At 40.1% G+C, this 17,047-nt stretch overlaps 1 protein-coding gene across 2 annotated transcripts in view; it reads right to left on the minus strand.

Annotated features, from left to right (window-relative positions):
• The window catches only part of SLC7A14 (solute carrier family 7 member 14), a 251,765-nt gene that overhangs the window by 63,307 nt on the left and 171,411 nt on the right, over positions 1 to 17,047 (minus strand). For both annotated transcript variants that reach the window (XM_069213022.1, XM_069213023.1), the window contains one exon: positions 3,029 to 3,265. In XM_069213022.1, the coding sequence (XP_069069123.1) occupies positions 3,029 to 3,265 (237 nt within the window). The remainder of the gene's footprint in view (positions 1 to 3,028; positions 3,266 to 17,047) is intronic.

A 17,047-nucleotide genomic window follows, 5' to 3' on the forward strand; every position in this document is an offset into this window, starting at 1 on the left:
TAAAATAAAGAGATTTTCTTGAAAATATCAAATTAGTTTTAAAAAGAATATTTTAGAATTCAAAGGTAGGTAAATGCTGCACAAATACATAATTAAGGTAAAACAAATATGTCAGAATAGGCACTCAGATTTCCTGTGCACACAGTCAGATCTGACTGGAGAAACAAAAACAGGATTGGAATTGTGTGTGAGCAGGGTGACTACATTTTTTGAATGGTATATTTGCTCGAGGGTTAGTGGATGCCTTCTGTTTACAGATTTGCTCCCGTAAGGAGAGCTTGTACACCTGTACCAACCAGGTTTATCTGTGATAAATGATTATGTTATTATGTGTCAGTACTTGTTTTGCCATGGCACATGGATATTATGCCTCAGTCATGGAGGCTGTATTTAGGTCTTTGAGTATATATCCAAGCTTGTTATGGCTGTGCATAGTCTACTTATGGTTGACATACTGTGGCAGGGTATACGCATTTGAAGCTATGTTTGAGAGAATAATGATTATAGCTGATCTATGATGGCTGTTCTCTTTGTCTATGATGGATGTTCTCTTGGTCTATGGTGCAGTTCTTCTGGTCCCTGATATCTGTTTTCCTAGTCTGTGCTGCTGGCTTTTTGAATTTGAGCACCCGGAACATCAACACAACAGCCTAGTGAATGTGGCTGATATCTAAAACACTATTTTACCTACTTTAACATAATTCTATTGTTTTTTCAAATGTAACATATTGAAGGTTATATTTTTACCAATTTCAGTGGTCACTTTTATTAATGACACCAGGGTGACATCACTTTTTGTGAAATCACCTGCGTCAAATGTCAAATTATGTCACTTCCTGCGAAGTCACTTGGGTCAAAGGGCATGTGATATCACTTTGCTACCCCTGGTATTCTGGTGAATCGACCTCCATATTCTTTTCATAGCTGAATGAGAAAGCGCTTGGGCTGGTAAGGGATTTAGGGTTTGATTTAGATCTTGTTGGAGGGATTACTCTGTCGCAACAGTGACGGATATTTCATCCGCCAAAATCTAAATACCATTGGTTTTTAGATTTAAGCGGATGGGACATCCATCACCATTGTGAAGGAGTAAACTCTCCACCGAGAACTGAATCAGGCCCTTAGTGACCCAGTTATCAAGAAACAGTGGGGAACTGAATTATTGCTAATCACAACTGAGTGTCCATTCTTTATGTCCTAATGAAGACCCATTTAAAATTATTTCTTACTGTCAGGCCACTGACGATTATCATGCTTTTGGACAGAATCTACAGTATTTAAAAGTAAACATTCCAGCTCATTCGTAACCATGTCCTTGAACTGCTTTCCGCTTGCAGCCAATAACTGAGCTGTTATAATGTATGTATTTTCCACTTAGTCACAACTCACGTAAACTGTACCACCTCCCGTCTTTTATGGAGCACTAACTGTCTTTGTCCTTATTTTCCATAAACAATTTGATGTTTGATTATGTATATGACTGTGAGTTTCCTATTGAAATTATTTTGAGTTGGGGTTCATTCATGGATTCTATATGAGTGTTACTGGCACTTAGGGCCTGATTACAACTTTGGAGGAGGTGTGAATCCGTCCCAAATGTGAAGGATATACCACCAGCCGTATTACGAGTTCCATAGGATATAATGGACTCGTAATACGGCTGGTGGTATATCCGTCACTTTACCGTCACTTTTGGGACGGATTAACACCTCCTCCAAAGTTGTAATCAGGCCCTCAATGTCTTTTCCTGAAGGAACCAATGTCATTTGTTGCAGCATAGAGTATGCATGTTTTTAAATCAAAGGGTTGCTCCGTGATTTATTCGAATGTATAAATAATAAATAATCACATGATCAAAGTCACACAATATGCATACCACCTTGTTTTGATCGAAGAGCACAGTGGATTCCAGTTCTCAGGGCTTTCGATGTATGGAGCTCACACACAGGTAAGTTGTTCTTACATTGATGAATTCAATTGCATCATATCCACCTTTTCAAATAAATTGAAGGCGCATTTCTATGTTGCAAATGTGTCTGCTGTGACCACAGCTGGTGAGTTCTTGGAATAATTGGCATAATAGTTTACTTCACATGATTCCATGACAAATCCTTTACACAAACCCATGACATTATAGCCCAGATTTATCAGAGGATTGTGTTGCCTTTAAGTCATGCAAGATGATGCAAGGGTAAGCAAACCTTAAGTCAGATTTACCAAGCCACATAGGGCTACCTTGCGTGGCCCTGCGTGGCTTGGTAAATCTGGAGTAATGCAAATCCATGGAAGACGCTGCTTCATGTTAATCTATGCTAGGAAGACGTTACATGAGTGGAGCCACAGGTGTTCCCACACATCCACCCCTGCTTTTTGGCACATTCTCGGACTTACCAAGACTAGTAAACTGAGAATGCATCAAAAATTGTACGTCTTCCTGATGGTGGTGCAATGAGGAGAAACAAATTATTCTTTTAAATGTTTACATTAAACAAAAGGGGTAACAGGGCAAATCCATCAGTCCCTTCACAGGTTGAATAATCCCTGGATACACAATGCACAGTTCTCTGCAGGAAACAGCACAGGCACTGTCAGACATGTGGAAAGAATATCCGTCATATTTGTAATGGAGTACGTGCCCCTCAAACCCTGATACCCTAATTTATGACACAACACCATGGTCAATTATATCAGAGCTTGGAAGTCTGTTGTCATTATGACAGGGGTAGTGGTTGTGACATCACACACCCTTTGATCCTTGATGACATCAAAGGTTAAAAAAAAGAATTCCCTTTAACATCCTCATATTTGCTGCTGAGCTTTATGGAGGGAGGACAACTCTTTCCATTTCCTAGAACATAATCAAGTTTTTGATTATGTTGCTCGCTGCTAACTTCCCGGCTTGTTTAATTAATTCTTGTAATTAGGTGATCACGAAGGAGGGCGATGTAGCAAAAGACAAGTCACCCGATACCAATAATTTGTTTATTTCTAGTTAATAAGTGTATTTCTCAGTTAGTTAAAATCTTACCTAGTCCATTTAGGGTGCCAATACTATTGATGATCCAGTTGCTGATAGTGTCATTTGCTAGAGAATTAAACATACTGCTTAGAGCACTTGCGCCTGCTGCTGTGCCAATAAGGTACTCCAAGATCAGGTTCCATCCAATGAAGAACGCCACAAATTCACCTATTGTGACGTAGCTGTAGGTGTAGGCAGATCCTGTTGTTTTTGGAACTCGAACTCCAAATTCAGCGTAACAGACACCTATAAAACGAAAGTTTTAAACAGAGAAAATAACTGATATTTTAGGAACTCAGATGGTAAAAACAGCAATTGCATCATTATTTAAAAATTGCGTACTCCAGCTCAGCAAACCATTATCCCTATTGTCACCATTCGTATTCTTGTGAATGATCATTTGACCAAGTGCATTTATTTGCATGTTTATGTAAATTTACACACTATAAATGTATACAGAAATAATACATTACAGTGACACAAGGTTATATGCTATTAATTATTTTTCCACAATAATATACATATAAATATATATGGAGACTCACAAAATCCACATTATTATCAGTGTTAGAGCTGGTCCAAAAATGTAGACTATGTTTCCTTCTACTAAAAAAGATATTCAGAAATGAACACACACATGTGACGGACATTCCATCTGCGTTGTATCATGATATGCTTATAATAAGGCAGATACAGCTCTGCCAAGTACCACGCATAAGGCGTTAGTCTAACGCATTTCAGTGTGGTGGTCCGCATCATCACATTTAAATGGAAAATCCTGCATTGTAGCTCCTCCTCAGCTGCCAATCGGAGTGCTTATATAATGCACAAATCAACTCTGCTGCAGTACAGTGGGGCTCAGCATGCTGTGTGATGCCTGCTCCAGACAGGTAGATCTGCTCGCAATTGCATACTGCTACAATGTATCTAAGTGAACAAACAGAGACAAACCCCGCCGGCCAGGCCAACACATGTGCATAACTTAAACTGACATCCAGTGAGTTTCCAATGGCCAGAATAGTAAGAAGTACTCTGAGTAAATTACACTGTTTGATAGGGTAGGGGTGACTAAATCACGGTACGCTTGCTGCCTGCCACCTGCCGTGTCAGCGTGGGCTGCATTCTACATTTTGGCTTCATTAGGCAGCAAGTTTAATTTCACGCCATGCAGAGGCAGCTGAATCCTCCCTTGAACTCGCTTACCGCAGGTCCTGAGGCGGCGATGGTGGGGTAGAGGTCCGATTAAGTAATTTCAGGAAATCATTTCTGCGACCCATGCCAGCCCGTGGCTGACTCTCACCCATTGGCCTCCCCCACAGCCCTGGGGACCACCACCTCCCGGGGGCTTCAACTTATTGGGATGTGGGGGGCCGCATGGCTCCCGACAACCCCAGTGACAGCTATAATCAGAATAAATCAGAGGCTTTAATCAGAATAAATGCAGGGGGGTGCCCGGCCCACCTGCAGCCCTGGGTACCACCACCTCCTCGGACATTCATAATATTGTGTGCAGAGGGGCAGCGCAGCCTCTCCCCCACAGCCCCTGGGACCACCACCTCCCAGGGGCTGTATTAAAAATAATCATAGGGGTCGATTTCAGCCCCCTTAGCCCTAGAGACCACCACCTTCACCAGGCTCTTGTTGCTGGAAGGGGGTCACACGGACCCCCTCGAGGAGCCACTGATGGCCCTGGGGAATGCCACCCCCCAGGGCTGGCTCCTGCTATGTCCCATGGTGCTCACCCCAGGACATAGCTGTTTGCTGTGGCTTAAACATATGTTAAGAAATTATAACTTGTTGCCCAAAGTTACTTTCCGGCACGAGTTATAGTTTCTTCAGATAACTATAACTATAAGTATAACTGCTGAATTTCTATGGTTATGTATGGCTAAAACATCAACCTAACTATATCATCCCTGTAACCTTTGGTTTTCTCAGTGAATTTCTATGGTTTTCTTAACGCACATTTTAATATTTCTGTCAGGTTGTGGCCAGCCAAATAGGGCATTGCTTTTTCTCAGGATCCGAGGAGGATCCTCGAATCCGCCGATCGGCTGAAAAAAAGAAAATGGACAATTTTTTGCTCCTGAGGGACCCCTCTATGTATCTTATGGGGTCAGCATACCTGTATTGTGACCCCTTATATGTTTTTTAACTGTTTTTTTTTCCACCCCCAAGGCAATGTAAGAAACTAAATGAAGGCCGCATCTCTTCTGTCAGGTTGTGACCAGCCTAATCAAGGCATTGCTTTTCCTCTGGATCCGTGGAGGGTCCGTGTCCCTATTTGTACACATTTAGTTTTCATTTAATAACTAGAAACTACTGAACGGACGTACGCCAAGTACCAAAAAGGTTGCTTTCTGTACCAAGAGCTAGCTTTGAGCCAAATTTGGTGTAAATCCGTCCAGGTGTTGAGGCTGCAGTCATGTTCAAAATCCCAATGGAAATATACATGGGAAAAAATGTGTTTTGGAACTCCACTTTTTCTCAGCCCCCTCTTGACAGATCACCCGAAACCTTCCAGACAGCAGTTGAAGTAAGCGTCAAATTATTTTGGAACATTTTGTGAAGCTTCATCAACCAGTGCCAAAAATATAGGCAAGTCTAAAAAAACTTTTTCAATGCAAAGTAGGTCATAACTATAACTACCTCTTGGCGACTGCCAGTAGGTAATATTTTATGGCAGGGTTTGCAACTCTGTTGAAGCATTATACAGGGTGGCTGCACTGAGCGCCGTGACACAGTCGCAACTCCACATCCGTGGCCAAGAAAAGGTTTTGATCATTTTTAAAGAAATAAAGACACCCAATAATAACTCCCATGGGGTCAGAGCACCTCTACCCTGACCCCGTTTATTGTTATCACCCCCTATTTACATCCCCCGGGACCATGCACCACTTCATAAGATGGCGGGCGCAACTTTCTCCACTTGTTGTGGCCAGTCAATTACAGTACTGCTTCTGTTGAAAGGAGCTGCTCCACTCTTCTCAGGAGCTGCGACGGATCTGCTTCCCTACATAAACAAATGTGTTTTTCAATTAATAACTAGAAAAGCACTGAACAAATTTACACCAGATCACAAAAAGGGCTCTTTCTGGACCAAATACGACCTTTATGCCAAATTTGGTGTAATTCCGTCCAGATGTTCAGCGCTATTGCTATTCAAAATCCCCATGGAAAAATGCATAGGGAAAAAGCATTTGGGGACCGTTCCTTTTTCTCAGTCTCCATTTGAGGGATCACCCCTAAACTTTCTAGACAGATGCTGAACTGAGTGTCGAATTTTCTGGGAAAATTTGGTGAAGATTCATCAAACAGCGCCAAAATTATTAGCAAAACAAGAAATGCTTTTTCTATAGAAACGAGGTCCTAACTATAACTACCAAGTGGTGACCTCAATTTTTTTTTTTTTTTATTTTCACTGACATTCGCGGATCCTCTTCCAATTTTACCATAACAATTTTAAAAAAATGCTTTTCTGCCCTGTCGGGGTGCCAGGTCCAAGTCAAGGGGGTTAGGGTGTACCAATCCTGCCCCCTTTTCTTTTTTTTGCATTTTATTTTGGGACTTGACTGAAGTTGAGTTCCAAAATGGCTGCCAAAACTTCCTGGTTGAAGTGTTATCAGCCATCAGATCTCTGCATGAGATCGGGAAAATTTGCAAAGGGTTTGTGCCTCTTGAAATACAAATTCGGTTTTCCTTTAATATCTGAAAAACTATTTCATGGATTTATACCAAATTAAAAAAGGCGCTTTTGGGACTAAAAGTTACGTTTCGACCAAAATAGGTGGAATTCTGTCCAGCATCTCGGGCTGCAGTCGTGTCTAAAATCCATATGGGAATTAACATGGGAAAAACACTTTTTTTGATCCCCCCTTTTTTTCAGCCCCCGCTTAATGGATTACTCTGAAACTTTCCATGCACAACAAGACCTAAAACACTTTTTTTGGAAAATGTCATGATAATTCGTCAAACAACGTTAAAGATATAGCCAAGTCACAAAACGCTTTTTCTATAGAAACTAGGTCCTATCTGACCACCAGTAGGTTATATAACATCTATCTATCTATCTATCTATCTATCTATCTATCTATCTATCTATCTATCTATCTATCTATCTATCTATCTATCTATCTATGTGTGTATATATATATATGTTTTCATTTAAAAAACCCAAGGTTACAGGGACGTTATAGTTCGGCTCACATTTTAAACGTACAAAACCCTAGAAATTCAGCTGTTATAGTTAGAGATATCTCAAGAAACTATAACTCGTGCCCTAAGGTAACTATAACTTGCATCTCCGCCATGCACAATTTTCTCCTCAATAACTTTACTGCAAATATTACTATTATATTATCAATTATGTTATCAAAGATGTCATGACTACTGTAATATGTGAAGAAATTAGCAGTGCATGGCGAGGGCTTGAGTTATTGTTACCTTAGGGCAGCAAATTTCTATGTTCTATTTCCTAACTATAACATCCCTGTAGCCTTTGTTTTTTTAGTGAATTTCTAGTTTTTTTTTTAACATAAAGTAATTTTAATTACTATATGTTAATTTAACCTCCGCTATGTATAGGGGGTTGGCTGCAGGCACATCTTACAACCATCCAACCTATCTGCACGCATTGCCATCAGCAGGGCACGGTGGGGGATGGCTGAAGGGCCTGGTCCTTTAACCACCCAACCCTGTTTACGCACTGCCTTCGGGGAGTGTGAATGTCTGAGTATATGTGTGTGTGTGTGTGTGTGTGTGTGTGTGTATGTGTGTGTGTGTGTGTGTATATATATATATATATATATATATACATATATATCCCGTTCTCCTTCCTTGGCCAGGAAAACCAGAGCACCACAGGCTATGGCTGATTCCTCAGTTTCGTTTATTTCCCAAAACTGTGCAACAAAAGGGAAAAAAAAGACGGCCTGCGAGTTTCGGTGTTTTGCCTTCAAGTGGATACCCAACATATTGAGGCAAGAGTTAGCTAATCATCAATCCCCCTCCCAGCTGTAGCTATATTGAACTCAAAGATTGGTGAAGAATTTTGGAAACCAAACTGCTGTTTACCGGAGACCTGGCAGCTGCACCTTCTAACTGGAATAGAACTATTATTCTTTGTATTCCCTTACAGAGAACACTGCATCATCCACAAATTAACTAAAAGTAAGGTGTGTGCGGTATATGACAAAAACTTTTCAGTGACCATACTAGGACTGACTAAGTAGAGTAGCTAGAGACAGAGGGATTTTGTAGTTCTGTCAATGGCTGTCGACCCATGGTGGCATAATTGTTAATTGCTGAAACATGTTGACAAATAACAAAGCAATGGTAGGGTTATAATGCCCTGAGACCACCCAAATATTTTTGTATCCAGTCTAACGAACACGTAAATAAAGATCAAATTGATTACATTTCCCTAAAGAAGTTTTAATCATTCAAGATCAGATCCCGATATTTAATATCAACTTAACATATGATGAAGCTTCACCTCTGTACACTGCGGTACAAGCTGTGTAGAAGCATGCCCAAGGTTGAAGATTGCCACGAATGTGGGTAAGGGCATAGCTTCCAAAATGGTGGGATCACACTCGAAAGAAGATTACAATTCTTCATCAATCTTTGAGTCAGATATTTCTATATTCAATATTCTGACATCCAACCAAAGCAGGGAGTATAACATCTGCATGAGAAGTTGTTTGCAGGATTTGGGGGTGTGTAGCTAAGCCATTGGAGTGGGTGGTGAAAGTCACACACCTGGGAGTATTGAGGGATGAAATTGGTATCCTATATTCTTTCATCAGTTATCTGTTGTAATATTTTTAACTTGTCCTTGAGGTTCAGATTAACTGATGTGCACTATTTCTTTGAATAGTTCATACACGAGGCAAGATTCGGTTGTTTCCCATGTACCATATGTTTTTCAATTCTCTGAATGCTGGTTTATCTTCTAATGGTGTGACAGCATGTGTTTTGGGATAAGTGAATGAGCTCCTGGCCTTAGGTGCTTGGCTTTGAAGATTATGTGACTCAAAGCTGCTATCTTGTTTCCTGGCCTTTTAGGTATATACTTATATCCGCATAAGGTGCTTTACTTGACCGATTGTCCTGCTTGTGCAAGTGTATATGTTGCAGAAGTGCATTATTTTAGCATCTTTATTTTTGGAGCAGTGTCACTGCATTTACCTTTGCAAACTGTGTATTGTCATTTGCAGTTTCTTGTATGCTTCAATTTTGTTCTGAATGGATGTGGTCATGCTTGCTCATAAATTTCCACATATTATGACATGGACATGCATGAGTTTGCTGATTGGTAGTGTATAATTGCAGTTGTAATTGTGGTTGTGTCATGGATAAATGATTGCTGGGACTAAGCTTTTTTTTAAAAAAATTATATATACTTTGTGTACTTGGGATGTATTTGAGAGCTGTAAATCTGCGTTTGGTGTTGGGTTTCTGTGTGATAAATATCATCTTGGAGAATACTGCATTACTCTGGATGCATATTTCTAGCTTATTCAATTGAACAATAGGTTTTTAAAGATCCTATACAAAATCCTTTGCTAAAAGGAATGTGTGTGCGATTGCATAGGGTGCCCTATTACAACCTAAAGAAATGAACGGACTGTGATCACAGAGTAGATACTATTATGGACTCGATAAATGAACGGCTTTTGCCCCTAGGAGCCCTATGGCCAGGTTTATGGCTTAAGAGCGCTGGACCTTCATAGAGTGATCAAAGCAATAATTGGCCTTCAGTGTTTATTAAACATTGTTAACTTGTAAACTTGATTTGCCTGAAAATAGGTTTAATACTCAATTCAATTAGGGCTGGGCCAACAAATCAACATATACCTCAGTCTCATGCGCACTTTAGTTATTGATTTCATCCATGTGATTTGTACTATTTTTCTACTTGCCCAAACAACATATCTTAGCAACAAATATGTATATGTAAATATATGTATGTATGTATGTATGTATCTATGTCAGTATGTATGTCTTGTTATTTATATAGCACAAACTAGCTGTGAAGCAATGGAGTCCTGTACATTACATAAGTGGTCTTGAGATGATGTTCTAGATGATGTACATCGAGTCGATAGTACACAAACACATTTTACACACATTTAGGCACAAGCAGATTAAGGGCCTAATTACGACTTTGGAGGATGGCTACTCCGTCACAAAAGTGACAGATATCCCGTCCGCCAAATTAATAGTTTCATTATATCCTATTGAACTTCTAAAACGGCGGGTGGGCTATCTGTCACTTTTGTGATGGAGTTGCCCATCCACCAAGGTCATAATCAGGCTCTAGGTAATTTGTCCAGAATCACATGATGTTGAGTCCAGCACTGTGATTCAAACTTGGGTCCCCAGATTCCAAAGGCTGCAATAGAAATACTGGGGTATAAGTTAAAAGGTGCCCCTTTGTTATTTTGGGTTTCAGTGTGATCTAATCAATTTGCTGGCTAATAAGATCAATCTCTTCAGACACACCTGGTATGGATATGTTTACTGGGAACCTATTGCAGGATTATGTTAAACGGGCCATAAACTAAATAATATCACAGTCAATTTTGAAACCCCAGCTGACATCATCAAAAATGTGAACGTTCTCAAATTCCTGTTGATGATGATTGCTAAAGATGCATGACTGTGCAAAGAGAACTGTTGTTATTTTCTCTAGACTGGCTGGCTCCTTGAAGATCACACTGAATAAAAGGGTTGAGAGACAACTTCAGGCATCCTTTTAAAAAAAATGCCTTTCTTTATGGGGATAATATATCACACTGTCTTTTAGTGAGAATTTGAGACAGCTGAGCTACATTAACCATCTGCCAGGGCTCATGCACATTTTAGAACCTGGCCTGGTATGGAGAAGTATCTTGAATGGGTTATTAATTAGGCCTGGGCAAAATTTAAATTATTCCGTTATAATAGCATAATTTTGGAAACTTACATTATATTTGTTATGCAAACCTCGCATAATTACACACAATTCACTACAAAACATGCCATTCACTACCAAGCATGCCGTTTGTGATACAAATTTACCCCAAATGCAAGCGAACAGAATGCAGGTGGCTGTTGTTCACGGTGCTTCCTTTAAATGTATCCTTGCACCACAAATTAAAAGTAGGACAAGTTTCACACTCAAATACAGTGGAAATTGACAGATTTGCACTTACGCAAATCACAAGAATTTCAGACACCCTTTTTATTAATCCATGACATATAAATCTGTTAGCTCTTCCGAGATTTAGGCCCATAATTTACGAGGCACTTGGGCCGCCGCTGCATCACACAGCATTGGTGCAAACCACTAAATCATAGCTATGAAGTCATGCAATGCCACTTTGCGTGGCTTTGAATGGCCTCATAAATATGGAGTGAGGCAAGGCAGAGCAAATCGCTGTGTTGCCTTACTCAGTGATGGGGAGGTATTTCATGGGCCTTGCAGTGGATGTTCCCATGCAACACCCATGGTTTGAGGCATCCCGAAATTTGCGAGACCTTGTAAACCTGAGTATGTGCCAAAACCTTACGCCTCCTCGGGAGAGGCGCAATGAGGAGAAATACTATTATTTCTCCTTGTTTTTCCCACTTTCTATGTGTGCTGCATAGAAGAGTTAAAAGCCTCCAAGGATTTTCTTTGTGCAGGAAGGTGCCCCTTCCTGCACAGAAACAATCCTGCATCCAATGCAGACACCCTTGCCAGCGCAGTGGGAAAAGACAGGAATGTGCCCTATGATACATATACGGCACATTACTTCCTTTTTCCTTTTGACGCAGGGCAGCACAGCAAGGTGACTTGCTGTGCTGCCCTGTGCCAAAATCTCTTAAATACGCCCACAGTGTCCTCTAGAAATGCTGAGTCATCCTAAACGTAGAACTGCAGAGAAATGTTCAGACTTTTTCTCTATGATGAAATCTACAATCAATCTTTTTTGCACTTTTTCTTAATTTTGTAAGTTTTTTTAAAGTCTCTATGAAAATGTTTTCAAATAAAGTACTATTGACTATGGAACGTCATAGCTGTAGATCAGCTATTTAAATTTGTTACTGATGAATTTTCCATTGATTACTCTTGCAGTGTCTAAATTTATAACAGTGGCACTGAATATTAGTTTACTTTTGATTGAAGGTTATAGAATGAATATGAACTTTGACTGGACCGGTGTATTCATTCTGTTAGTCTACTATTTTGAAAGAATGAATTTATGATGTTTTATCACTGAGTTTTAGGGTATTAAACAAAATGAACCATTTTGAATAACTAAATAGTAACTTTTAATAATATTTTTTTTGTGGGCAGGATGCGTTGATCTTGGCGGCAGCCTGTCACAATTGCAATAATAGTGCTCCCGCAGGGATTATCGGTAGATTTACCAAGTACTGCTTATGAGATGGTACAAATGCTGCATGATCCAATGTTTCATTTAATTTACACGATTTGAAAATGTACTCTTATCCCCTGTGAGTGTACTATACTGTCTATGCCAGGTGCTTCAGTTTCCTAGATAGAATATGGAAGAAGAACCTTCAAGACCTGACCTCTTGCATACATTCAATCCAGAGTCTGATACAAAGAATGTTGTTGTTTCATGCAACTGTAATGGATACCTTGCAAGCATTTAGATAATTGTGTATGCAAAGAATGGTTTCTGCTTACATAAGAGTAGGTTGGTTGCTCGTTTCTAAAGTACAGTTGAATGCCTGAACTGACAGGTGAATGACCGAACTGGCAGGTTTCTTTCCCCCACTGCACGGTACGGAGGCAGTCATCCTATCAGTAGTCGATGACTTAGGATGGGATGACGACCAGCGACAAACTTCTGCCCTGGTTCTGCTGAATCTATCAGCCACCTTCAACATGGTAGACCTTGAGATCTTGGTTGTCCGTGTACATGAGATGCAGGATTCCAGGCAACTACGCAGAGTTAGCTAAAATCTTTCCTATATCAAGCGATCCAGTTAGCCAACTTAGCAGCCAAACCTGCTGGCCAAGAACGTGGGATGCCCCAGGATTCTCCCTATCAGCTCACCTGTTCAACATATGTGCCAAACCTTTGATACAGGAAATGGCATCTAGGGCTATAGGCTATGCATCTACATAGACGATTCCCCACTCTTGCTGCATTAGAGGGAACATTTACATCTCAACTAAAGTTTCAAGATGCAATGTGCTTCATAGTCAATTCGATCAATGCTAACCGTTAAAACTTAAAATGGACAAAACCGAAACAACAACATGCTCTTGTGGACCCAATCGTTTTGTCCCCCAGAAATGAGATTAGCAAAATGAGATTAGCACTTTACACAAAGCACTGGTAAAAAGTTTAAAAGTCATGGAGGACTCCAATATCTCCCTAACCACAGATAAGCATGGTAGTATCCAAATGAATATTCCTCACGGGAACACTGAAAAATTCTACAAATTCTCTCAGTAGAAGCGTGCAAACTGAATATCACAACAGCAAGTATTTTGAAATTAGATTACGGTGACATGCTCTACGAAGGATTACCCAAGAAGGAGATTTGCAGGCTCAAGACCATACAGAATGAAGCAGCAAAATGGGGTTTTCTACTCCCGAGATACACTTGTCACTCTATTATCACAAAAGTGCACTGGCTTCCCATTTTAAAATCTACTGCCTTGTCTTTAAAAGCCTGAATATTTTGGCACCTCTCTTCCTGTCTAACAAAATAAGAAGATATACAACATCATGTACTCTGAGGACAGCTTTGCAGTGATGACTGTGACAGCTTGAACCTCGCTTCTAGCACACATCTTCCATGAATTAGACCTGCTGCCTCTCTAAAAAATATTTAAAACGTGACTCTTCAAATAAGTATTCCTTCAGTAACTGTGTCTCAATTTCACCTTTCCTGATACCTTCAGCACCTGGAACCTATGGTCTATGTGCGCTTAATAAATATCCTTTAACTAAGACTGACAGGGCAATCAGTAAATGGGGGACCAGTAAATATTTACATGATTTTATGAACCTGCAGAACCAAAATTAAGTTGCAGTGATTAGTACAGTTGTATTGTATTCTAATCAAGATGGCCACTTGAAAACCTATGTTTTCAAAGTATTCTTGTCTCTTCTACCACTCAAACACAGATAATTATCCTCAGAACTCACAGTCATAAATCGCTTTCACATCTTGACCAAGGCCTAAATTAGAGAAATATCCAGTTTCAGTGTTAGACATTGCACTGATAAAACACAAATACACCATCAATTGGTTCGCTCAGTGTGGATGTAGCCTGCAAGTCTGTCTATACTGGTGATCCAGGGGAGCTTACACTTCAAACTCAGCTGCAATACTACTAATCGATTGTTGAGGTGGAGGGTTGAGTCATCATATGCTCACACAAAGCACATCCAAGTCAATCAATGTCAAAATCTTAGAAAAGAGGAGGAATAACTTGACCGTCAGGAGATCTACACATATGCAAAACCTACAAAACCACACCAAGCCCTACTCATGACGTGTGAAGCCAAAGTGAAATGTACAAACTAAATGAGCACCACTATTTGCTCATTGACATTCCATACTCCTAGCATATTTCCACTCTTGATAAAGCTCTTTCCTACACAAAGACCCACCCAGCCCCTCACTTCCGCTCTTCTCCACATTTGCCCCCGTATCATAAACACTTCCCCTGGTACCAAGATGTATTGGTTGATGAGAAGAACAAATAACAATGGGTGACAAATGTCATGCTTGAGGACACCACAGTTCTTGGGTGAAATACGTATAAAAAACACAGTAGAACAATTCCAGAAATCTTCCTACTTCCTCCTACAATGAGTCCACTCATAGGTAATGAGGAAGGTTATAATTAATATAGTTGTTGCTTCTCAAAACTGGAGTTGGTTATAGTCCAATATGGTGACTACCCAAATTAGAGTGCAGAATATCTACAACTACAGGAGTTATCATTTCATTCTCATTTACTCTACCTGTAGGACATATAAGGACATGTGAATTATTACAATGCACATCACTACACCTTACAATAACAATATGCTGGATGTGAACCTTTTTGGGGAGTAACAGTGATAAAGCGACTGGAATTACTACGGAATGAAGACAATACTTTAAGACCTGAACTTCTAAGACCTAAATATGGTTCTACTGCAAGATAAATATTCTGCATGATTTAGACATATGGAGAATGAGTACATTCATCAAGAATACACTATGTATTCCAATTTATGTACAAACTCTATAGAAAGTATGTTTAGATATCGTGCCATAATTTTTATGTGCAATGAAATGACGGGGCCTAAAGTAAAGTTGTCCAACTGTCCTGGGCTGGATTTCGGCTTCTTGCTCCAGCTGGAATTTAGTAGGGCTTATTATGTGGTATTTCTGCCTTGGTTACTCCTTTCTCCATGATGCTAAATAGTGAGGCACTCAATCTTAACCTTCAGGTCTTGGTGTTTTCAAGACCTGTCAATGTGATCCACAACACTTTGTAACCATTTGAAAGTTACGAAGCGCATCCTAGATTTGAAAGGATATCAAGTACAGGAAGTGAGGAACCCACATACAAGGAGTTCGCATCTAGTAGATTCTGCCTGATGCATACACTTTTGGGGAAAACTGTCAGATTGGCTTCCCGTTCAGCATTTGTTGAATACTGCTATGCAACTTTATGAAGGAATTTAGATGATTTGAAAAATTCTAGCAACATCTATGAGTGCTCGGACTCCACTGTCAGACAGCACGATAGGTGGATGTCAAAGGGGTGTCCTGCAGGGACCAACCACTTACCTTAGAGGGCATACAGTCTCTCAAGAATCCAGCAGCTCTTGGTATTTTCAGTGTTGAAGCAAAATTGGCATGTGTCCCATGGGCTATCACTTACTTCGTGCCCAACCGGATAAGAAAGATTAATATCAGCTGTGGCGATAAAAGTACTTGCATGCTATCAAAAAACTAATCTGATCATTGGTACTACGACCATAATGGTAACTGTCCCTGGATAAATCCCTGAATCACTATGAAGTTTCCAGTGTTGCAACTGCGCTGTATGCTTAAGTGAGGAGCAGATGTATTTCAGTATGTTCAATATGTAGATATTTAGAGAACATGAACATTACCAAAAATCAATGGAGCATTGAACAAGTGCTGGAGCCCAAAGTTCTGATTCAGGAAAATTTGCAATGAGACAGGATAATCATAGGTGGGGAATTCAAATGTTTTAGGATGTGGTCTTTACTAAAATGGTAGATCTTTAGCTCTTTTTGCAGATTGAATACAGGTTTGAGCAGGTCTGATAGGAATGATGTTCCAGATCATGGCAATGTATATTAAAATACTTCTCTTCTATCTGTATGCTTTTTGCATTCTTTCATTTCCATCCTGCTGACTTCATGGCATCTGGCTTGGGGTTGTCCATAGGAGCTACCTAAATCCTATGTGAGGCATGGAGAAGTGCAGTTTCTGGTGGCCTTGTAAGTAATGCAGCTTATCTTGTGGATCATGCAGATTCTGTGGGAGCCAGCATAACTCCATTAGAGTTGCAGTGATACTCTCAAACATTTTTAGGACTTTGATGAGATGTGCCCCAGCATGCCAACAAACATGTGAAACCAGAGAACAATTTGACATAGGTAAGTTGTTAAACTTGTGCACTTTATTTTGTTAACTATTCAGAATATTGTGTGCAGTGAACAATAAAAAGTTATACATTATGAAAGATCAACACCAATTTGAGACCTCTGGGGCAGATCCGCCTTCTTTTCTTAGGCAAATCTGCCCCAAGGGGGGACAGAAACTACTAGACACCAAGGATTTTATTTTGTGCCAATGTCATGCAAGGGGAGCAACCCCTTAGACAAGGATCGCTCCCCTGGGGTGCAAATTTATTTTAAATAAATGGGGACAAAGTTGTTCTTTCCACCGGTGAGCAGATGGGGCAATTACCCTCAATCCACTCCCCGGGGGACAGAAAGCCACCTAGATGCCAAGGAATTAAAAAACAAATAGTGGGTGGTG

The sequence above is a fragment of the Pleurodeles waltl genome, chromosome 11 (genome assembly GCF_031143425.1).
Source record: "Pleurodeles waltl isolate 20211129_DDA chromosome 11, aPleWal1.hap1.20221129, whole genome shotgun sequence".
Taxonomy (NCBI): domain Eukaryota; kingdom Metazoa; phylum Chordata; class Amphibia; order Caudata; family Salamandridae; genus Pleurodeles; species Pleurodeles waltl.